Here is a 25,753-nt window from a genome sequence, read left to right on the forward strand (position 1 = left end):
AATAAATTATGTCGATTAGAACTTGAATTGTATTTCTCATGGCCAAAACAAAGGCTCTTTAAAGTACAAGTTCTATTTTGCCGTTATTCCAAAAGCCTTTCTGACTTCACAGGTTTTGAACACAGTATCCTTTAATAATGGCAACTCTATAATCAGTAACTCTAAGCAACTCAGAAAAAAATCTTAACCTCTTAACCTCTATTTACATAAACTTTTGATAGAATATTCTTTTAAGAATGTAAAACTCTCAAAATCAAGAATTAGGAATTGTCTTTCTTCTCTGTTTATCAAATACCATATATTAAGCATGATGCTAGATGTCCTACAAATATTATCTTCTTTATTCTATATCACAGAGCTATAAATGGATGGCTTCACAGATTTTCAAGTAAACCACTGGTGTTCAGGGTAGTGTAAATACCTGGCTTAAGATCACATCACCATTAAAGTGCCATACTGGAAACTAGGTCTATGTAACTCAGGATAATGCAACCAAACTACCAAAAGCAAATAACCTGATGCTTAAAATTTTTCCTGGCCTTTCATTTTCAAATGATTAGATCAAATCAATTTTCGAATACCGGAATGAAACACTGTGAAAAACAGACTGGCTACGATCAAATTCAGTCCTGTGCTTTCTATGAAAACTTTTTTCTGTGTAATAATTTTCATCTGATTTAAAATAGGAATTACAGATTTTTAGACCTTCATAAAGTCTTAAAGTCATCTAGAGTTCAAACTGTGCTCCAAATAACCCAGGAGTTTAGGCTCAGGAGATAGGAACCAGGAGTAGGCCAAGTAGACAAACTTCTGCATATCCTCACCATGCTTATGTGGCGAACTATGTAATACATAAGACTTCATTTGGAAAAAAAATGAACTATTGCAATGGTGCTGAAAACAACAACAAATTCTCTGAAAACCAATACTATCCTGAATTATACATTAGAGATGAAGAAACTGAAGTCCAAAAGAAGTCAGTGGTGTGACCTGCCCAAGGTTACACAGCAATTTACAAATGCTGACTAATTTAATTCTCATAAACCTCTTGAGGAAGATACTATAATTGCTGTCTATACTTTACAAAAAAGGAAACTGAAGCTTATACAGGTACAGATTTAGTAACTTCCCTAAAATTATGTAAATGGCGAACCTGGATTGTAATTGAAAACTAAATGTGTCTTCCTATTTCGTGCAATCTTAATATTGTAAACCTATTATCTTCATTCCATTGAAGAAATCCAAATAATACAAATGAATAGATGTACAGTGTATAATTAAGGTACTATATTTTCAAAAGTTTACAAGTAATCTTATTTACATAAACATTTAGCTTAGGTATAATTTATAGATATCAAGTCATAAGGGTATACAATGTATCCTTAGACAATTTATTTTCCAGCTCACACAGATCAGTGAGGTATTTCAACCAGTTTCAAATATGAAACAATTTCCACAATATACATATCTAAGGAAAAATATTTGAAATTTTTGAAACAAAGCATGCTAAATCAAAGAACCTCAGTTTTAGAATTCAACCACTATTTAAATGATTCTAAAAGGTTTCACTTAATGCATGCAATTAATGAGAATTTTTCAGGACTATTTCTTCAGAACTAAAACAAACAAAATCTAGAAGGTTAGACTTTTTCTTTTTTAAAAGGTATGCTCTTTTTAAAACAATTTGAATCTAAAGGTATTCCAAGAAGAAAAAAAATGATTACCTAGAAAAATCCTTGTCTACTTCGTATTCATACTTCATCCATGTATCTTGATATACTGAGAATTCCATTATGGTTAATAAAGCCATAGTTGTAAATGCTATTAGAGAAACTGGGAAATCCAACAACAAAAGAAAAACAGAATTAAAACAATAAAAAAAAGCAAAGCACAGGAAACTAATTTAAGTGAGATTAAATTTTCAAAAGAAAAAGCCTAATAATGTAACTTCCATTTGAATGAATACTATAGAAGGTTTTTATTCAAAATGTTTAGTATGCATTTTTTCTAATACAGCTCAAAAGTTAAGGTTTAATATATACAAATATGAACATAAACATGTGCACTACTAAGAAAGCATTTTATTTCTCCAATTTTAAGGGCATCTCTCACTAAGTAGAGTTGACAAAATTTGTATTTCTTACATAAAGCAGTGTCACAGATAGGATAAATGATGAAAGTAAGCACGCCTTATACTACAAATTTGAAAACAGTTGCCTCGTTATTAAAAATGCATCCGTCTATAAATAGTATATAAATGTATATAAATTGGGCTATAAGCCCAATTTAAAACAAACAAAAAGCTAGCCTAATTTCTTAGATCCTGAGAAACCACAATAATCTGTGTGCCAGAAACTCAAATAACACCTCTAAGTAGCTAACAAAACTCTCTTCTACTTTGCAGTCTCCTAAATATATCACCTCATTTACAGAACTGAGTGAAAGATCTGACAAAAAGAAAATCTATTATATACTAAGGCAAAATACTTAAAATAGATTTTGCAAGAACTTGCACTATTTTCATTAACAAAACTTAATCACAGGTGGATCAGAAATAGTAAGCAACTTATTACCCATTTTACAAAATAAAATGTCAACCTTATGTGAAATACATTATTTTACTAGCTCTTCATGGGGAAAGAAATTATACTGAATATTGTTATAGTCACACATTTTTCTTATATATTTCATTATTTATTTTACTTAATGGATACTTTTATCTGTACCAGGCACTGGGCCTAAGCATTTTATGAAAATATTAACTGTATAGTACCCCTAGGAGGTAAATACTAGTATGAACTCTATTTCATGGAAGAAACTAAGACAGACAGATTTGAATAACTTCCTCAAGGTCACATATTTAGGAAAGGGCAGCAAAGCAGTAACATTGGTTTAATGTATTAATGTTTTAATAAAGACTTCCAAAGGCACAGATGGCACTGAGTTGGAGGCTACAGAGAATATTAATAAGAATAAAATGAGAGCCAACAGAATGGCATGAAGACAGACAAGTGACGAAGTTACTGCAGAATTCATTGATAAATTCTTCCTCGTGGCTACATTTCTGTATGTTGTTGACTGGATCACTTAGAAGTTGTACTTACTACAGAACTTTTAATGTTAACTGATACTCACCTGTACCTCCACTGGCTGAAGTCTCTACATAGCTCTCAGGAACCTTCGGAAAGGCATCCAACTCTTTTACCAAACTTAAAGTTTTTTTCCGATTCAGTCGCCTCATCTTCAGGAAAACCTTCCTCTTCCTTCATATAGTCATGCTAAGGAATAAATAAATTAATGAATAAATGAATCCTTTAAAGAGATAAAAAGGTTTCTTTAAATTTAGGATAACTGACAAATGTCCTTAAAACAACTTAACATTCTCATCCCCCCTTAAAAATAAAAAGCATAGTATTTATCGACACTACTCCTTTCCCCATTCAGGCTCTGGCAAAAACTAGTAATGGAAGGCAATTTAAATACAAAAACACATTAAATAGCAAGAAAAAAGTGAAAAGTAATTCAATCACATGAATAATGTCTAAATATAAAAATTAAGATAATGTTTTCTATTAAATTGAAAACTATATAAAAATAATACACTATCATTCACTTCAAATAATGAATGACAGTGAAGTAAAATGGCCTGCTCATACATTACTAACAAGAATATAGGCCAGGCACAGTCGCTCGCGCCTGTAATCCCAGCACTTTGGGAGGCCGAGGCAGGTGGATCACCTGAGCTCAAGAGTTTGAGAGACCAGTCTGGCCAACATGGCAAAACCCCGTCTCTACTAAAAATACAAAAAATTAGCCAGGTGTGGTGGCACGTGCCTGTAGTCCCAGCTACCCAGGAGGCTGAGGCAGGAGAATCGCTTGAACCTGGAAGGTGGAGGTTGCAGTAAGCCAAGATCATGCCACTGCACCCCAGTCTGGGTTACAGAGTGAGACTCCATCTCAAATAATAATAATAATAATAATAATAATGAAGAAGACGGAGGAGGAGGAGGAGGAGGAAGAGGAGGAGGAGGAGGAGGAAATATTGACCACTCCTCTTCTAAGTAAATGCCCATTGAGGAATGTATCCTATGACAATAACCTGGGGTTTTAACCAAAATTTGATTATGAGGATATTTCTCACAGTGTTATTTTTAAATACTGAAGACAGAAACAAACCCATGGTATCCAATGTACAAATTAAGGTGAAGAAATGCATCTCTGTGTAGCCATTGAAAATCTTTTTTTTTTTTTTTTTTGTTTGAGACAGGATCTTGCTCTGGCACCCAGGCTGGAGTGCAGTGGCGTGATCTCAGCTCACCACAATCTCAGCCTCCCTGGCTCACGCAATCCTCCTAGCCTCAGCCTCCCGAATAGCTGGGACTATAGGCATGCACCTCCACCCCCAGCTAATTTTCGTATTTTTTGTAGAGACGGAGTTTCACCTTGTTGCCCAGGCTGGATCTCAAACTCCTAGGCTGAAGCCTTCCACCCACCTCGGCCTCTCAAAAAAAGTGCTGGGATTATAGGCGTGAGCCACCACACCTGGCCTGAAACTCTTTTATTAAAAAAAAAAAAAAAAATTAATGACATAAGAAAATAGTCATGATACTGACACAATAAGAAAAGACTAGAAGGTCAGATGGGTCCTAATTTTATGGGAGACAGGAAAAGATATATAAGAAACTAAACTGAACATCTATACACAAAAATGTTAAAAGTAGATCATGAATTTTAATTGCCTTTACATATACCTTCAGATTTCCCATGTTATCTATTTTTATAATCAAAACATTATTTAAGAATTGGCTGCTTGCTATTCCCTTTTTATCAGTATGTCATCTACATCTAAAAATGTTATAAAGCCAATCAAATAACTGAATTCTTAGATATTTACATAATTTTTATGACTGATTTATAAATAATACTATAGGTAACATTATAAAGAATTCCCAGTAATCAGGGCTTTGTTAATAAAATCAACACATAATAGAATAAATCCTACAGCTGCAGAAGTCACTGTAAGAGAAATAATGTCTCTGGAAGAGAGCAGACAGACTTTGGGTCTGAAATCTAATGGGTAGGATTAATATAAAAAGAATAGGCAAAAGAAAGAACGTTCATAAAGAAAAAGGGCCAGAGAATGAAAAACTGGCAGTAAACATGAATACTGTCTAAAAGAAAGAACCTCTGACCAGGAGCGCTACTTATCAGGCCAGCAGGGAGCTACTGCTCTACAGGAGAGTTGAAAGCATTAATATGTTGATTTCCTCTGCCATTAAAACCATCCAACTAAACTTCCCTTGCTGGTTCCACACTCACAAAAGCAGCCTTCGAATTACAATTTTTTCCTCATGCACTTAGTATTCTAAAGAAAAAAATAGATGTCGTAGACAAAACAGATGACAGTTTCTGACCCCCATGTCAGTTATAAAACTGGTATTCCCATCAATAAATTAAGCTTCTGAATGTTTGCTATGTATATGCCATGCCCACTAAGCTTCTCTTTAAAACAGAACTCTCCCTTAAACTCAAGTCCAACTCCAACAATACACCTCTGGCAGCACACCTACAGCCAACTTAAAATAATGAGCTGTCCCCATTCATCTACTGTGACTACTTCCTCACCCAACTCTCACCTCTTAACTAAATTCGCTCTGAGCAAGGTAATTAACTTCCTTAGTACTAACTGACAGACACTCCTGCACCTCTGAGTGCACCTCTAACTGCACCTCTGAGAAAATATACTGCTTATCACTTCTTTTTTTCCTGAAACATTCTCTTACCGTGACTTAAGTGATACCACATTCCCAATTTTCATTCTACCTGGAAGACTCTCTTTGGCTTACTGTGCAAATTCATCTTTCTCTCAAGATTCTGCAATAGGTCCCCCTCTTAACCTCCACATCTTCCCTAAATGATCGCCCACTCCTTTCATTTCAATCTGCATGTTGATTTATCCCAAATGTTGATTCTCAGCCCAGATCTCTCTGCAGATATGTATAACCCCTTGCCTTCTGTTACCTTTTCATTTGGACATTCTAAACAGAATTCAGACTCAACAAGTCCAAAAATGAATACTTCACCCTGTAAAAATCGTTCCTCCTGTATCTCCTATCTTAATGATAACACCATAAGCCCAACTACACAAGCCAGAAACATGGGTTACATCCTTAGACTTAAGCTATTTCTAAATTTCTCTTAAATCTGCCTGTCTTCTCTTCTTCAGGCCCACTGAGGAATTCCTTATGTCCAAGTACATTCCTAGTCCCAGCTGCCACAATCTATCACTACATTGCTTCAACAACCTCTAATCTTCAACCTTCCAATTCTCTCTCTATACTATAATAATAAATTATCTTTTTAATACCTAAATCTGATCATATTTCTCTTCAAATCTTTGCAAAACTTCCCTTCCCACTAGACTTAAGAGCTTGGATTCTATCCTAACATGTTTTACAAAGCCCTTCAAAAACCAGGTCCTGCTAACCTCTCTTCAAACCCAATCACTCACAGTCTACATTCTAACCATACTAAATCACTTTCAATTCCTTAAATATGCTATTCTCTCTGCCAGAAATATTTTTCCTTCCCCCTACCTCATCTCTACATTTGACTAACTCCTACTTACTCTTCAAGGCCCAGTCTACTCATCTCTACCTTGAGCGAGCAGGGGGACAAAAAAACTTTCCATGGCCTTCAAAGTCTATCTGCTTCTAGAACGTTGTACCTTTATCACACTATTTCTAATTGCTTCTTTTTCTGTTTCCTCCACTGGATTGTTAGAGCAGGAACCATGTCTAACTTGATCTTTGTATCTCCAATGCCTAGCAAACAGGTATTCAATATTTATTGAGAAAAGGAAGGAAGAAAATTTTCCCAGAAACACCACAGTAGCACATCTTTCAAATCACAGCAGTATGTCATACTTAGGTAAGTAAATATATAAAAATAAGATCCACAAGAAGGATTTTCCTGTTGTCCTGTCCCAGGACCTAGAACAGTGGCCATCACATAGTCAGTATAGCACTGTTAAACAAATGAATAGAACAGTGAATTATATTTCTAAAAGTTTATATAATGTTATATTTGTACAATGAGCTTTCTAAATGCTTTTAATTTATATATAAGCATAAAGATATGGCATGCAGTTAGTTTTACAAATCTCCTAATAATACATACAACCTATTCAACACTCCTCCCCTGAAAGTCTAGTTGGAATGTATCATGTGGCTCCCTACCCATCTCTAGCTTCCTCCATCCCTATTTTCCAGGGGATATCACTCTAGAATGGAGCACCTTGCCCCTCAGCTACTCCACCAGTCCCATTCCTGAAAGCTCAGCACTAACCTACCTCCAAGAAATTCATTCCACTTTGCATACTTGCCAACCTACTGTAAAAGTCACTGTCTGGCATAAACAAGGTATCCAATAACTTCTAGCTTTTCTAAAAGAAATTGCTCTATCTGCTCTCTTTATAAAACCTGACTTTCTATTGGCGGCAGTTCCATTCCAATCCTTAGTCATTTCTGAGACTCACAAGTTACAGAAGTATCATGTTTTACCATATTTCTGAACCATCTCTCATGTTTTGTGCTATGTATTATTTGAAGCTCTTTAGACATTAATTCATTTAATCTTGTAAATGACTCTATGAAGCAGATACTATTTTTAATCCCACTTTTTGACGAGGAAATGAGGCACAGAACTGTCAAATAATTTTCCCAGGCTACATAGCAGGTGGTAGAACTTGAAACTATGCTCCAAACCACAGTACACACTGACTCTCACTTCCGTACTTGTTGCTACATTCCACTAATGTCTGAATATATTCATAATTTGCTTAATGACTTCAGCACCCAGATCATTCAATATGCTTCTCCCCCATTCCATTATCATCCTTTGGAATTCATGCTCCGATGGCATTCATCCTATAGCATTCATTCACAATAAAACCTTTTTACCATGTAAGCCTAACAGTGCTTCTACTCCTGTGACCTCCATCTTAATTCTATGGAAAGCCACCCATGAGCAAGGTCAACCTTTAAAACTGTTCCACCTCTAAAATCCAAAACACATTTACCTCCCTGAGTAGGAACTACCCTTCAAGCTCTTTCTTAAGATAAATCTGCTCTTCATTTTCACTGGTGTTCTCAAATCCTTTAACTCCTACAAGATACCCAATTTCATTGCTCCCATTCCCACTCTATTTGCCTCTCTACTCAGTGTGGTAAGCCATTTTCAAAAATGTGTTTGGAAATACCTCAGATCATCAATGCTTGCCAGAAGTCATTGCTGTTCTGTGACAAAATTTTCTAGTCATGGACAATGTAGAAAAGAACTTTTAAAGCTAAATTTATTCCATTTTAAAATGTGTCCTTTATTCTGAGATTATTTTCTTCCATTTTGTGTCAAAACAGCCTTTCCTTTATGAAATAATAAAAACAGATATAACAGAGGTTGTTTTGTTTTTGGATGTCTTTATTCAGCAAAATCAAAAAATGTAATTCTAGGTCAGTTTTTATACCTAGCCCTTTTCCCTGTCCACACCCCCCACCCCCGAAAAATAGATATACATTTTTTTGTATTGGTCCACAAAATCTAGTTAGAAGCCGTTACACAAGATTCCTTTGCCCACTAGTTGGTGCTGCTATTCATACCTTGACAATCTCCAGTACTATGTCTGTTTTCTTTGATGTCTCTCCTTAAACTGTCTTGAATATTAAAAAACAAAACAAACATAAATAAACTCCAGAAAGTCACTGATAACAGCTGGAGCTAAGACAAGACAGTTGTCCCTCAGTATCCATGGGGTATTTGTTCCAGGACCTCCCTTGGATATCAAAATTCTCAGATGCTCAAGTCCCTGACATAAAATGGTGTAGTTTTTGCATATAACCTCTTGTATACTTTAAATGATCTTTAGACTACTTAGAAAACCTAATATAACGTAAATGCTATGTAAACAGTTGTACTGTTTAGGAAATAATGAAAAGAAAGAAGTCTGTAAGTATTCAATATAGACACAATACTTGTTCAGTAGGCATGCAATTTTTCCTTCTTGAATATTTTCAATCTGCAACTGGTTGAGTCCACAGATGCAGAATCCACAGATATGGAGGGGTGACTGTATTTTGAAAAACTTCCTAAGACATAAGAGACTACCTTTCAGGTTGGAACACAGACATTATCAACACTCAGTGTAAGCAGAGTCACACAGCCTGTATTTCATCATTGTATCCATCTGAATATAATGAGACTATTAGATGCTTTACCAAAATTAAAATACAGAATTCATGAACTTTTTATAGTCTGCTCAATTAACTTTAATTACTTCTCCAAAGAAAAATGAAGACAAAAGTTACTTCCTGCTACCCAAGTTTTGAGTTAACTTCTATTTTTAATATATATTTGGCAACATGAGAAAAACTTAATTGGTTAATACATATGGCCAAGTTGCAGTCTGAACTGTGTCAACTCACAACTTGATATGTTGAACAAGATATGTTGAAGTCTCAACCTCTGGTATCTATGAATGGGCCTTATTTGGAAATATTTGGGTCTTTCAGATATAACTAATTAAGATGAGATCATACTGGATCAGAGTGCTCCAAAATCTGATGATTGGTGTCCTTTTAAGAAGGCCATGTGAAGACACACAGCAACACAAGGGAAAATGCCATGTGAAGACAAAGGCAGAGACTACCGTGATGTGTCTACAAACCCAGGCATAGCAAGGATTTCCCAGAAGCCAGGAAGAGTCAAAGAAGGATTCTTTCCTAGAGTCTTCAAGTCTTGCTGACACCTTGATTTCAGACTTCTAGCCTCCAGAACTGTGAGATAATAAATTTCTTTTGTTTTAAGCCTCCCAATTTATGGTAAGTTGTTACAGCAGCCCCAGGAAACTAATATAGGTGATATAATTCAGGCCATCGCTGAATATCAGAAATAAAAGGTAAAACTACAACCTATCTGTAATTTTAAAGTACTTGATTATATTGCATTAGAATACTTTACAATAAAAACATTTTATAAGATAGCTTAGCTTTACTTTACAAATACTAGATAGCAACCCCCCACCCCCCTCAATTGTACTTATTTTTACCTTAAAATTTGGACCTTTCACAACAGAGTTAAATATTATGTTTGTTTACCCCAACATAATTCAAATAAATCTAATGACATTCTAAGTGACAGAAAGGTTTACTTGGAAGCCAAGGAAGACAATACAAATGTGAGTTTGTAATCAGAAAACTCTGATTACCTAGGCACTTAGTAGTTGTGTGACAAGTGTGGAAAGACCCTCAACTTCTCAGAATCCTCTTTCTATAATTTTATTTTAAAAGATGGGGAGCAGGACATAATGGCTACCTCACAGTGTTTAATAGAGATAAAAATGAGGCATGTAACACCTATTTCTAATTCTCTGAAAAAAAGCAAAGATTTGTAGGATATTTGAGATTTAGTTGTTAAAGTCTTTGAGGAAAGTGGGAGAGTATGTGAGGTTAGTTGATAACCTCCTAAAGTTAGGATGGCATAAACTGATAGACTAAAAGTTAAGAGAGACTATAGAGTGATAACAGAATAATCTCAAAAGTGCCTAGTAGCAATGTGAAGCAAGGACAAGTATAATCCTCCTCAAAGAACAACTAGACTATAGTAGCTCTCAATAAAAGTATAGAAAATTAAAGTTAAAAAGTATTAAGGAAAACGTCAGGGACACATGAAATATATTTACAACAGAATGAATGTTCTCAAAAGCAAAGAGTATGGGGGTTAACAAGGCACTCAGAGGGTAGATCTGAGCCACACTACAACGTGACTATATAGAGCAATAGAAAGGAAGAACTTATGCTTTAGTCATTAAAACAGGATAATAATTTAAGAAAACAAGCAACTGGATGATGGGAGTTTAAGGACACATTAACCACACCAATCAGAGTGTTTAATCAATCTGGAGTTCAGAAAGATATTATTTTAAACAGTATCTTCTTCAGTCTACATTTTGACTAAGTAACAAGGCAACATTTGTAACTACAGATGTTAGAAAATGAAAATAAAAAATAACAAGAGCTAACATGCATTGAGTGTTTACTGTGTGCCAGGTATTGTTCTAAATGCTTTGTATGTTTCAACACATTCAATCCTCACAACCTTCCTATGAGTTAGGTATCATTATTTCATTTGGCTGATGAAGGCACTAAGGCACAGAGAGGTTAAATAATTTGACCACTATGACATTAAGAGGCAGAATTATAATAAATATTGGGAAACTATTAAATAGGATTTTTAGCAGGCACTGACTGCCTAAAAGTAACTTCTAGTAAAGAAAAAAAAATAGCCATTTCTTTCACTTAAATGATTAACCCTCGAAGAAAGGAAATGTGTGGGTTGTTGTTGTTGTTTCCCTAACTGCTGTTGTTCCAGACTAGGCCTGATTTCCTTTGAGAGATCTTTCAAACCTGATATGTTTTTATGATTTGTACCAGGAAGCCATTATAACACGCAACTGTATACTAAAGTTCACTATCATTTAAAAAAAAAAAAAAAATCCTCCTCTCTCTATCTATCCCTGCACCGCCAAACCCCACCCTCCCAAAAAATCAGAATTTTTTTCCTCATGTTTTCCACTAGAACTGGCATAATTACAACAACTTAAAGATATCAACAAACAAATTAGGTAAATAACCATAAGTCTTTTTTCAGTGAACAAGCCAGGCTCGTTCTTTATAACTGCTGTATACTAGAGTCCAATGTATCAGGCTAGGCAATTAACTGAAATACTAAATTACAACTTCAAATGAATAAAACCTGTTTTTAACTGTAACTTTCATTGCTTCTGAAAACCAGTCTGGCAACATTTTAACAGCTATTATGTCACTTTGTCTTTAAGTCTCGGAGGCACTAAAATATAAAAGTTATTTAAACATGTTTTCTCAAACAACGACCTGTCAACTCTACATACTACAGATAACCAAGGCTATTCTCCACCACGAGTTGACACGTTGCCTTCGGAGGGTTTCCTAGTCGAACCTGTCTCTCAGCATCTCGCCCTCCCCTGCCCCTTTCTCATTTTCCGGAGCACTGTGCGAAACTCCTTCCAGGCGAGGCCAAGATTCTTAAAAAAGAGAAAGAGGGCAACGTGCTGCTACGAATGTGGTATTTGTCTGAATGGGGGTAGGGAGTCTGACATCCGGGAGGACTGGGACTCGACCGACTGGGATCCTACTCGCCTGCGGACTGGAGAAACCACCTGGGAACCGGGCACTGTGAGAAACAAAGGGTCAGAATCAGGTGCTATCGAGGAAGCACCTGAACTCCTTCGAGTTGCAAGACAGCACACAAGCACCTGGACCTGGCAAAGGGAAGCTCCCAGTAGCATCGTTGCCTAGGGTCCTGCCAGTAACGCCCCCGGGGGAGGTGGAGCGGCTTCTCCGTCCGACCCCCTCTCCAGAGATCAATGAAGACAGGAAGCCAAGCCCATGACAGGCTCCCAGTTCCCTGAATTGCATTTACGCCCTGAGCAGCCCTGGAACAACCCAGGGAACAGCACCCAACGGGGTTTCAGTATTTTACCTTGTGTTACGGTCCCAGCCTACCGCCATGTTTCACAGAAGCCCGGGTCGCCGGGACTCCCGCGTACCCGGAAATATCGCGAGAACAAAAGCGACGCTCACAGATGAAAACGTCAGAAGAGAGACAATGTAGAGTTCTCGCGATATTCCCTTTGCTTACGACGTGCTTAGGGAATAAAGAGGCGTGGTTAAGATAAAAGGGGCGAGCCTACATGGAAATGAGGTTGCAACTTGTTTTAGGTGTAATCGCCCCGCCAGTCCGGTTCTGTTTCTTTGGGAAGGGAGGGGTTACTTTCCGACTAACACTTTGAAGGCTGCAGAACGAATCTCAGCTGCTCACACCGTATTTCGTTACTAATAAGAGCCTTGGGCGCAGAAATTATCCCTAACAACCCTAATGCATATCACCCGTGGAATTGTTTTGTGCCCTCTTTCAGTTTTTGTGTCATTTTCCCCTGACAAGAACAAGGAACTTCCTTTCCGCCATAGGTAACCCTTTTTATTATTTGTTCCGCGTTTTTATTGCCTTCCAGGTTTCAATATCATAAGGAAGCACATCTGTCTTCCTCATTTCCCTTCCCCCACACCAACTATGCCTTCAAATATTTGTTAAGAAAGAAAATTAATACCTCATCTTTTCCTACCACTTTATACAACAGAAGTTAATAGAGGGACTTTGGAAAGAAAAGTTAAATGTGAACTGGAAAGTAAACCCATTCCAGGTTCCTTTTCACCCATCCGTTACCAGATTTTATAATCAAACATCAAGATTTAAATTTTATGATTCATTGACCTAGAAGTCTAACAAAGGCATAATTATGACAAATGCTTGTAATTACTGTTTAAACTTTAACTGCTTTTTAAAAAAATCTAGGTATCCTCACAACACTCTTAGAAGGTAATACCAGTATTTACCTGTTTTATAAATACGGAATTTGAGTCAAGGGGTAGTGAAGTGATGTACCCAAATTCAGACCACTGGGAGAGTCAGGGAAATCTTGAATACAATACTAAACTGTGCTTCAGAAGAAAAAAATCACATTGTTTTATGTAGTGAATTAACCTTTACTGAAATATTAAATTTCACTAAATTGAATATCCCCCAAAATAAGGACTGATAAAAAGTTTCGAATGAATCAATTTTATTTTCAGACTTTCAGAGTTAGTCTAATTAAATCAATTTAAAGTTCTCACTTTCTTGACATGCTTAAGAAGTATAGTGTAGTGGGTAAAATCATAGACGCTGGAGACAGGACTTCCTAGGTTAAAATTCCAGATCAGCAACTTACTAGCATGTAACCTTGGCCACATGATTTCATCTCTTTGCGTCTCCATTTGCTCATCTGTAAAATGGGCATGATAATATCTCAGAGTTGTTATGAGGATTAAGTAAATTAATATACATCTAAAATGCTTTTTTTTTTTTTTAAATCTTTGCCATAAAGGCATCAGCAACTCTTCCTTCTTTGTGCGTATGGGCTGTTGCTTGGATGGAGGCTGGCTGCTGTTCACTTAGTTACACCTGATCCCTCGTCTCCAGGATAACCTACTTTCAGGGTAACAACTAGCCCGTGAGAGTTGGATTTCCCAGGGTAGCAAAACTGACTAATTTGATCCTTCTTATTTAGAAAATAACTCACCATTTTCTTTGAGAAGGAGTCTCGCTCTTTCTCCCAGGCCGGAGTGCAATGGCGCTATCTTGGCTCACTGCAAGCTCCGCCTCCCAGGTTCATGCCATTCTCCTGTCTCAGCCTCCCGAGTAGCTGGGACTACAGGCGCCTGCAACCACGCCTGGCTAATTTTTTGTGTTTTTAGTAGAGACGGGGTTTCACCGTGTTAGCCAGGATGGTCTCGATTTCCTGACCTCGTGATCCGCCTGCCTCGGCCTCCCAAAGTGCTGGGATTACAGGCGTGAGCCACCGCGCCCAGCCCACCATTTTCTAATCTACCCAGTGAAGAGGAAACTTAATTTCCCCTGATGATTGAAACCTGATTAACTTTAAAAAGAGATGGATACTTAATCTTGTGTTATCAGTGGCATTACATCTGAAAAACAATTTGCTTTAAAAAGTCCATTATGTATTACCTGCAGAACATAGGTTTTAGACTGAGATTAATAATTGTTCCATAACAACCTGTATTTAGTAAAGATGATCAAAAGGTGTTTTTGTGCCATTTTTTTCTTTCTCTAGTTTGAGTAAAAGTTTCAGCAAGTGAGCAGCAAAATTTAGATAAACTAATAAATGAATAATTTTTACAATAGAATGCCCATAAGCACTTCAAAGTCAGTACATCCCAAATGGATTTTTTTTTTTTTTTTTTGTCTTTTTTTTGAGACAGAGTCTCACTCAGTTACACCGTTGCTAGAGTGCAGCGGTACATCTCGGCTCACTGCAACCGCCACCTCAAGCGATTCTGGTGCCTCAGCCTCCTGAGTAGCTGGGACTACTGGCATGAGCCGCCACACCTGGTTAATTGTGTGTGTGTGTGTGTGTGTGTGTGTGTGTGTGTGTCTGTGTCTACTTTCAGTAGAGATGTGGTTTCACCATGTTGCCCATGCCCAGTACCCAAGTGGATTTCATAATTTATCCCCAAATCTATTTCTTCTCCTCTGTGCCTAGAAAAGTCAATGGCACCATTAACCTCAAACTTAACCAGGTTAGAATCTTTTGTGTCTCCTCCTCCTTTTCTCTAGCTGCCAATCCCGGTGACCCATCAGTTTTATTCATGAGACTATTCCCAATCTCATGCTATACACCAGGCCTTCATTATCACTTGCTTCAACCACAGGTGATCGTCAATGATATAGTCTGATTTTAAATTTACATTTTCAAACATTGTAGTTTACTCTTTCAAATCATTTTTTTTTTCATATGCCAAGTTGGGACTTAAAAGTCTTTTTTTTTTTTTTTAGAGAGAGTCTCACTCTGTCCTCCAGGCTGGAGTGCAGTGACACAATCTTGGCTCACTGCAACCTTCACCTTCACCTCCTGGGTTCAAGCGATTTTCCTGCCTCAGCTGCCTGAGTAGCTGGGAATACAGGCACCTGCCACCATGCCAGGCTAATTTTTGTACTTTTAGTAGAGGCGGGGTTTCACCATGTTGGCCAGGCTGGTCTCCACCATGTTGGCCAGGCTGGTCTCGAACTCCCGACCTCAAATAATCCACCCACCTCGGCCTCCCAAGGTGCTGGGATTACAGGAGTGAGCCACGGCGCCCAGCCTTTAAAGTCTTAAATCACTTTTTCACATGACAAGTTTAGATTTCATAATCAGCTGATGGATAAATACTTTCAGTCCATGCACAGTCTGTGCCATCTGATACCTGTTTCAGCAAAGTAATCCCTTCTATCTATAAAGCATTGTTTGTGCAATATTTTAATATGATTAATAGGCTCAAATGAACCACAGATCTGTCAACTGAATTTGCAGTCTGGCCACTCCTGTAACAAATATTCATTGAGCACCTTTAATATGACAAATGATGTGCTAAGTACCAAGTACTTTGTCATAGAGACAAAGCAGACACTCTTACCCTCATGAAATTTGTACTATATATTGTGGGTAAAAAGGGATCCAATAAATAAACTCCCCAAAAATATATGACTATGGCTGGTGTTATTTATCTTGATAGGTGTTAGTACATAGTCTTAATAATTATTGATAATATATTACTATATGTATTTAACATATCGTACTGTAGCCCCAATATCTTTCAGTGCAAAAATACTCAGCTGAAATACGTTTTTCATTCCAAATAGTTACCTATATTTATTACAACATTCTAATCTAGTGTTTTACTTTCCATTTCCAAATATTCTTTCATCAATATTATCTGTTCTTCTTTGCATCATAAATATATTTATTTCCTCTATTTAGTTGTATTTTCTATAATCTATATTTTAAATAATTTCAGCTCTTTTTATATTTCTTAAACCTTTTAAATGCATAATTACTTGTATGCTAAAAGTGGATGAGGTTTTAAAAATAAGTGCCTAAGTCATAATATAAATACTTTATTGTTCTCTATTACATTAAAAAGTGGTAACCTATTTAATTCACATGCTATGGTCAAATTTTAATTTCAATAATATGACACAAATAAACACTCAGAAATGCTGACAAATTTTATCACCTGTGAAACTCAAATGTTTTCAGGGGTCATGAAGATAGCATACTTGTCTCATCCAAAGACTTTCAAATTCAACCTTCTTTAAAATGATGTGCTGGACTTTGGAGACACGAATGTGGCCTTCCAGAGTGACAGTCCTTATAACAATCCTTGTAACAATTACTACTTTATTTTTACCTGTTAATATTTATATATTAATAAACCCAACTGAACCTAGGAGAATATCTAAGACAAGTACATATGTGTGCACCTTCATGTATGCGATTTTTATGTACATGATGAACTGTCTTAATTATAAAGAAAAGGAAAAAATATGATGCTATGAAAAAAAAATGAACATTCAACGGAGCAGAGCAGAAGATATTTTTGTATTTCCTGATAGAAAAATCTAACTTTAGTGTTGAACTAAAAAAGTGAAATAATTTCCATCCCAGACATGTGATATGTCCCAAAAGCAATTTTTATATCTTGTAAAAAATACACAAGCAGCTAAATAACATAAATAATAGGCCCTCAGGTCAAACGTTTTGACTAAAAATTATGAATAAATATATACCATATTGTTACTACTTACAGGACCTAACTTGACACATTCTTTTTCTCTAAAGTTGTTTTTCGAAGTAAAAGATAAATATTGAGACAGCAAACATGAAGTTCCCCCTTCTCTGTCTGGGTCTTGAAGGGAAAGAAGCTAGTGAAAGATAGACACTCCCGCTTGCCTTACACACACTTTTTCATGAACTAGGCTTTGGGAGAGTAGATTTGGTCAGAAATTGATTTTCCTCTAATGGATGGTAGTTAGGTTGGGGGAACCCCATTAAAGATCTGAGTCCTTTACACAGATTGGGGCTTCAGCTTTGGTATCACATTTATCTTACAATGGTGATACTCTGTAACACATTTGATCCCCTTTGTCCCTCTCATAACAGTAGGCGAGGACAGCTGAGCCTTCATCAGGAGAAGCCATTAATATCATGCCTATCATAAGCCAAGTCTGTGCTTAAGTTACACATAGGAAACCATTAGAATCCTCCATTCTGGGGCAAGTTATGGAAAAATATGAGGCTAGGAAATTAGTACCTTTTCTACATTTTTCTTTTTGTCTGTATGCTAAGCAAGTAGGCTTAATTCCAAACTGTGATTTGTTTGGGAAGAATTAAAAAGATCGTTAAAGTTTAAAAGGTGCTAGTGCTAGCAAAGGCCATAAATAACATTGTGGCTTCTGCTTGCCCTCCCCTGGGTCATCTCTTGGGGAAATCCAGCTGTTCTAGCATAAGCACACTTAAGAAGTCCAGTGGAGAGGCCCACATGGCAATGCATCTTTTTGCCTCAAACATTCCTGATGCAAAGTATAAAGTCACTCAGATCTCTGCCCCATAAGATGAGATTTCTTTTCCTCTGGAATTTTGTACAACTTTGTCCCTGGTGTTCTTAAGTTTTACAGTGTCTCTGACATGGGTCTGTCTTCACTGTTGTGCTGGGCATCAAATGGCTCCTTGGTATGGCAACTCATGTCCTTTGGTTCTAGGAAATTGTCCTGATTTGTTTTCTTGATACTTTTCTCCCTTCCACTTTCTAGGCCTATCTCATACTTGAAACTGCTATTATTGTTATACAATGTTAACTGGAAGAAATGGAAAAAGGACAGCAGTGAAATAATTATCCTTTTTGCTTTATACAACTATGATATTGTTTTTAATTAACACTTTCTTCTTTTATTTCTAGAATAGATGACAAAAGTAAAATTAAAAGCAAGGTATGGCCAGGCACGGTGGCTCATGCCTGTAATCCCAGCACTTTGGGAGGCCGAGGCGGGCAGATCACCTGAGGTCAGGAGTTCAAGACCAGCCTGGTCAAAATGGCAAAACCCCATCTCTATTAAAAATACAAAAATTAGCTGGGCATGGTGGTGGATGCCTGTAATCCCAGCTACTCAGGAGGCTGAGGCAGGAGAATCACTTGAACCCGGGAGGTGGAGATTGCAGCGAGCCGAGATGGTGCCATTGTACTCCAGCCTGGGCAAGAAGAGTGAAACTCTGTCTCAAATTAAAAAAAAAAAAAAAAAAGCAAGATATAATAATTAGAAATGTGGTAGAGACTTCTGGTTGCATATAAAAAACTCTCCTTTCTTTTTTTAACACCAGAATCCTAGAGATTAAACCCAAATGAAGAACTTGGGATTCCCAGACTTGGCAAAGCCATTTGTCCCCTTTTCTCCTTGACCTTCCTCTTCTCCCTGCTTGGAATATGATGTGATGACTTGAGCCCAGTAGCAATTTTATGATTTGAGAATTGAACTCATACATTGAAGATGGTGGAGGAGAAAGACAGAAAAAGCCTTAGGCCCTCTGGATAATGTAGAACTGTCTACCAGCCCTAAATTTCCAGCAGCTAGACTTCATTTAGTAAGAGAATTACCTCCTAAATCCTACAAGCTATTGTAGTCAGTTAAAGAGCTAACCAGCCATCAGCAGCCAGTTCTTAATGGAGTCAAGGAAATTTGTACAATTTTTAAGCTCTCTGAAAACAGAATCTCCTTATTACATACCCATCTTATTTTTACCTCTGTACATTTTCATTCGCATGTTTTAAGTGTGTGAATGAAGCCAGCCCAATTACAATCTTTCCATGCCTCTAGTCCTGTCTCCCCAGTCAAAACTCCATACTGTTTTCTATGTCATCCTCTAAGAACTTTTATCAGCAGCATGATATGGTGACTAACATCAGCAGTCAAACCTATGTGCTAATTCTGCTCTGAAACCAGCTGTTTGATATCAAACAAGTCACTCAACCACTCTGAGCTTCTATCTCCTCACTGGCAAAATAAAAATGACTTTCTCATACAATTGTGCTTGGAATTAACATTTGTAAAGTAGTCGGCACATTGAAAGCTATAGGATAGCCAAATGGAAGATCCTCACTCCCCAATTAAATCCTTAATTGGAATTATGAAAACAATTATTTTGAAAAATTGGAGACATAAGAAAGAATTGGAAATACTATATGCTTGTATAGCAAAGCTTAATATATTACAATAAATCTTTCTCCAAGTAACGTAAGACAGACACAGCCTCTGCTTCCCACACAGGTTTATTGCCAGGTTTTGACTACCTTCAAATATCATAGTCTAATCAGAAGTTACCCATGTTAATAAAAACTTCTGTTAGAGTGAAACTAAGTAAAAATTCTGTACCTATTCCTTTAAAAACCTTTACTGATTAATAAATTTCATAACTGTAAGATTTCCCATTGTAAGTCTACAATTCAATTATTTGTAGTAAATTTATAGTTATGCAATCACCATAAGTCAAATTTAGAACATTTCCATCACCCCCATTTTATTTCCTGCTCTCACTGAAACCCTAAGTAATTACTATTCTGCTTTCTTTGTAACTTTTTATACATTTAAGTGGAATCAATATTCATAGGCTTCTTTCACTTGACATAATTTTGTGGCACATTTATATTTTGTAAAGATTTTTTAACTTTTTTTTTTTTTAATTGAGACAGTCTCACTCTGTTGCCCAGGCTGGAGTGCAGTGGCGTGATCTCGGCTCACTGCAACCTCTGCCTCCCAGGTTCAAGCCATTCTCCTGCCTCAGCCTCCCGAGTAGGTGGGATTACAGGCACCTACCACCACACCAGGCTAATTTTTGATTTTTAGTAGAGACGGGGTTTCACCACGTTAGCCAGGCTCCAACTCCTAACCTCAAGTGATCCACCCGCGTCAGCCTCCCAAAGTGCTGGGATTATAAGCATGAGCCACCGCGCCCGGGTTTATAAGCATGAGCCACTGCGCCCGGCCTTAACTATTCTTTTTTGTTCAAAAACATTTTAAAGGACTCAAACGGGAGGAAGAGCCTCTTTAAAAGCTTCATTTCAGGAAAATACACAAGATAATAGATACAATTTATTGGAAGTTTACTAGGTGCCAACTATCATTTATGTAATTTAAATGTAGAAACTCCTTTATCTTCAGAATATCCCTATGAGTAGATTTATTACCTCCACTTTATAGATGAAGAAACAGAAGTACAATGAGGCTAATTTTCCCAAAGTTATAACACTACTTAATGGTGGAACTGGGATGTGAACCCAAGAACTCTGACTTCAGAACCAACACTCATAATCCCTATGTCCCAAGGTTATTAATAGTATATTCAAAATATTTGAATGAAATTAGTTTTAATGAATAAATGAGCTAAATGGAAAGGTCAAGTAATATCTCACTCCTAGAAGACATACAAACACATTTAACACCCTTTTCTCATACAAGAGAGTAGATGGTAGAAAGTGTAACTGCTCATGTTAACAACTAGGCTCATTGTTACAAATGACATCAGTAACCACAAGTCACAGTGACACTTTGGGCTTTCTAGGCATAGAGAACTGAAAAGAATGTAAGGGCTTAATCCTCTGAGTATGTGAGGAACTTCTAAATACCTGGACAGGAGGAGAACAGATTCCAGCCTGAGGAGCTAGTGTTGTTAAAAGGGGCTTTAAGTATTTCATATTGTGTAGTATTTTGTATATGCAGAAGTATACGTAAATTATGGAACAAGATAACAAATATCTGTGAGACCACCATCCAGCATAACTAGAAATGGATAACATTGCAATGGCTCCTGTGTGACTCTTCCAGCTCATTCCACTACCACCCCACAGCTCTGGTGTGATAGCGTTGCCTTGCCTTTTTAATCTAAACAATCGATTTAATTTTACCTGTTTCTGAGCTTCATATGGTGCCTAATTTTCTAAGCTTGGTTTTTAAACTCAACGTTGTTTCCAAGATTCACCTAAAGAGCCTGTAGACTATTGTATTTTACTGCCATGCAAGTATTATACTATTTCGTTTATCCCATCTCCTGTAATAGACATTTGTAATTCCAACTTTTTGTGGATGTTTCCATAAACATGAGTGTACATATCCAGTGGCCCATGGTTACATTACTTTCCTGTAGGACACTGGTCTCAAACCTGGCTGCACATTAGAATCACGTGAGGAGTTTGTTAAATTATTCTTCATGCCCCAGATATGTACATTTAATTTTATCCATGACTGAAGACAATGCTGTAGGGTATATACCTAAAGACGAATTTGTTGACTGAGAAGACACTGTTATCTTCAACTTTACTGATATTGTCTGAGTTTTCCCAAGCTGGAGTACCTAATTATACTTTCCCACCAGAAGTGAGGAGAGTTCCTCTTATTCCATATTCTCATTATCTGTTGATATTGTCACCCTATGCATTTTTTTTTGCCAAGTTAAACAATTAAAATGGCATTACTGACTTCTTTGGTATTGTTTTATTGGTCCGTTTATTTTTCTCTGCAGCAATACCACCCTTTTTTTTTTGAGATGGAGTCTTGCTCTGTCACCCGGGCTGGAGTGGTGCAGTGGCGCAATCTCAGCTCACTGCAAGCTCCGCCTCCCAGGTTCACGCCATTCTCCCACCTCAGCCTCCTGAGTAGCTGGGACTACAGGCACCCACCAACACGCCCGGCTAATTTTTTGTATTTTTAGTAGAGACGGGTTTTCTCCATGTTGGCCAGGATGATCTTGATCTCCTGACCTCGTGATCCGCCTGCTTCCACCTCCCAAAGTGCTGGGATTACAGGTGTGAGCCACCGTGCCTGGCCCCACCCTTTCTTAATCATCATAGTTTTACTTTCTTTTATTATAATCCTTCTATTTTCTTCTGCCTCTGTCAGAGTTTCTTAGTAACTTTGGACCTAGCAGTTGTTTTTGTTGCCATTATTTAATAATTTGGTTAAAATTTACTCTCACACATACCGGTGGGAAATAGAAAAACTCAAGTGCTAATATTATGAATAATAAAGTTGAGACAAAGATGCAATCAGGAGATGGGCCAACGTTGTTAATCTTCAGCGAGAATAAGATACTAGACTTAAGTTGTTGACTATTTGTTAAATTGATAAGGAAAGTGTGAAATGTTGGCACTACATCATTGAAACACATCTCAGAAAGAAAAGGTGAAGGGTTAGAGGAAATGAAGTAATGTAATGTATGACTTCATAATGAACAGAAAAATTTTCCAATGATCCATTTGACAGGAGAAACTTACACTATGTGGAGTTGTTGATAGGGAAATAGCTTGTTACATAAGAGATGGTGTATAAAACATAAATACTAAACTAAATCAAGTCAACTATTATTTAAACCTTAAAATTCAGCTCAAATATTACATTCACTTATTCCTGCAGAAAACAGTAGTTGTTCCTTCCTAGGCTGCTGGCTTCTATAGCATGTTGAATAGTAGTTATCTTCGTATATTGTTTTTCTCTATTATAATGAGATTCTACAGATGAAAGCTTTCTCTTTCTAGGTGTCTCTCTCTGGCACCACAGTAGGTGGTCAAGAAGGATTTTAAAAAATATATGAATAAAAATCAGGTTATGAGTTCTCTAAGTTCTTTAAATTTGGCTATGTAACCTTTACATCATAGATCAATTTACACAGTTGATGGCAACCAACTACATAGAGAGCTTCACAAAACACAAAAAGGAGCCAGGCATGGTGGCTCACTTTGGGAGGCTGAGGTGGACAGATCACGAGGTCAGGAGTCCGAGACCAGCCTGGCCAACATGGAGAAACCCCGTCTCTGCTAAAAATACAAAATTAGCTGGGCATAGTGCTGGGCGCCTATAACCCCAGCTCCTTAGGAGGCTGAGGCAGGAGAATTGTTTGAACCCAGGAGGCGGAGGTTGCAGTGAACTGAGATCATGCCATTGCACTCCAGCCTGGGTGACAGGGTGAGACTCTGTCTCAAAAAAAAAAAAAAAAAAAAAGAAAGAAAGAAAGAAAAAGGAATTACGAAAAGGAGAGTGGTTCTTGGAAAGAAGGTCAAAGAAAGAAATAAAGCTTATACCCCCTCCTCAATTAAATTGGCTTTCAACTAGAGGAAAAGTAAAACAGCTCTAACACAGTAGGTCCTATTAAAGATTGAACATGGAAGAACTCTAAAATTATAGCCAAACAGAAGCCAAAAACAGAACACCAAATAGCCTGTGACCCTCTTAGGGAAATCAGGTGGCTACTCTAGGTCAAACAGGGAGTGCTAACCTTGCACCCTTTGCTGAAGGACCTTGAGAGCATCATCCTCTCGGGGCTCAGAAAACAATGCCCCAAAATGAAGGCCTCAGAAGCAAACATTTCCTGACCTTGTCCTGCTCTCCAATTTTTCAGTCCCATTCTCCCCCATTGATAGCCATAGAAATTAGGATCCCTCTTCCCCAGGGTGGGTCATAGAAATCAGAACCCCTTTTCCCCAAAGTCAGCAATAAAACCTAAAAATAGTACTCTAACTCCCTGCTGCTCCAGCCTTTCTGTGTAAAAACTTGCCATAAAGAAATTATCTGACTTACCTGGTTTGACTATAGGTCATAAGACCCCCATTTCAGAGAGAGAACTGCCTCATACCAGTAGGAAAAAATGCATGCTTAGAGAGCCAAGAGAATAGAGACAGACAAGCCTCGCTGGGTTTCCTCACTCATTCTGCCACCATTAAATCCTACACTTTTTGTCAAATCATATCTCTACATGGCTGTCTGTACTAAGCATAAAAATGGACAATTTCTCCTGTGTCAAGTCTCATGTGTATACATGTTAAACAAATTTGTATGATATTTCTGCAATTAATCTGCCTTTTAGGGTCCATTTTTCAGTAAACCTTCAGACTTGGTCCCTACTACACCCAAATCACCACCCAGGGAGGTCACAATAGCAATTGTGTCAGCAATAAAATTAATGGCCAGCAGATCAGTGTGAGGGGAGAAAAAGAAAAAAAAAGCTTTAGACAGGCCTGACATTTCATACAGTACAACTTTAATCCCCTTTAATATCATCTAATAAAAAGAAGAGATTCACAAAAGACAAAGTAAAAATGGTACAAAACAGATTAACATGAGAATTAGAGAATCCCTATTGCAAATCTCGTCTTTCATTTTTCCTCAGTGTTCCTATCCAAAAGTATAACTTAATGAAAGCAGAACCTTTAGACCAATATTCATGCGAGGGTTTTTAGTAAATACTAGAACATTTATAATACTTTCTCATTGTAGCATTTGCAAAGGAAAGGAAAGGTTGACAGAAAAAGAGAGGAGACGGGCAGGGGGTCGAGAGAAAGAGGGAACAGAGAAAGACAGAAAAGGTTAGTAAGAAAAGGAAAGGGAAGGGGAAGGGAGGTTGGTTGAAAGAGAAAGATGGAGGGCATTGAGAAAGAAAGAAGGATTGAGAGAGGGAAGGAGGATGAGAATTTGTGAGAGTATAAGAGATTGGAGAGGGGGAGAAAAGAAAGGACAAGAGGGAGGTTGTTAATTGAAACAAAAGTGGAGGGATTGAGAAAGAAAAAGTGATTAACAGAGGTGAAAAGGGAGAGATGGATTGAGAAGTTGAAAGAGTATAAGAAGTCCAGAGAGATGGGGTTAGGGAGGGGGAACGTAAAAGGGAACAGGAGGTGGGGAAGTGGGAGAAAAGAGGTTGAAGGCAAGGAAGAGAGGTTAAAAGAGAAAGAGAGTGAGAAAAGAGGGAAGTTTTATTTTCTAATACCATTACAGAAATATCTTGTGCTCATATTTGACTTCCAACTTTTAAATGAAGTTTCATTAGAAAAAGATTATTAACCAATTTCAATGAAGCCTCAGTTACTTCCAGCCTTAAATACAGACAGAAATATTTGGGAAACATACCATTTTGTTCAAGAGTTAAGGATTCCTAATTTAAGTATATAAGCTTTTTGACTTTAATTTGGAAGAGCAAAATTTTCATAATGTGGATGTACTGAACCTAACATCTTGATGTATTATTGTAATTACAATTATTAGGCTGAATCATATAAAGTAACTAATTTTCAAATTTTTTAATCTACAGAAATGGCACCTTAATAATTCAAACTTTTATAATTTAATCACAATATTGAGTTCTATAGGAAAGAAGTCCTGAATATTATGCTTTTCAAAGTTGTTTGAGTATATATATGTAAATTTTCGATTTCCTTATGAATTGCTGTCTCATTTGATTATCAATGTG

General features: G+C 37.1%; 1 protein-coding gene across 2 annotated transcripts in view; it reads right to left on the minus strand.

Moving 5' to 3' along the window:
- ERGIC2 (ERGIC and golgi 2) overlaps positions 1–12,680 on the minus strand; it is a 42,214-nt gene extending 29,534 nt beyond the window's left edge. Inside the window, exons 1-3 of one of the 2 annotated variants that reach the window (XM_032159931.2) lie at positions 12,574–12,680; positions 3,136–3,278; positions 1,725–1,833 (exon numbers count right to left, since the gene is read on the minus strand). In XM_032159931.2, coding sequence (XP_032015822.1) covers positions 1,725–1,833; positions 3,136–3,241 — 215 coding nt within the window. In that variant the 5' untranslated portion in view covers positions 3,242–3,278; positions 12,574–12,680. Of the gene's footprint in view, positions 1–1,724; positions 1,834–3,135; positions 3,279–8,260; positions 8,282–12,573 lie in introns of those variants that run through there. The other variant, XM_058441963.1, reaches the window with a different exon arrangement.
- Positions 12,681–25,753: the final 13,073 nt, after the last annotated feature.

This window comes from Hylobates moloch, unplaced genomic scaffold (genome assembly GCF_009828535.3).
Source record: "Hylobates moloch isolate HMO894 unplaced genomic scaffold, HMol_V3 SCAFFOLD_8, whole genome shotgun sequence".
NCBI classification, from domain to species: Eukaryota; Metazoa; Chordata; class Mammalia; order Primates; family Hylobatidae; genus Hylobates; species Hylobates moloch.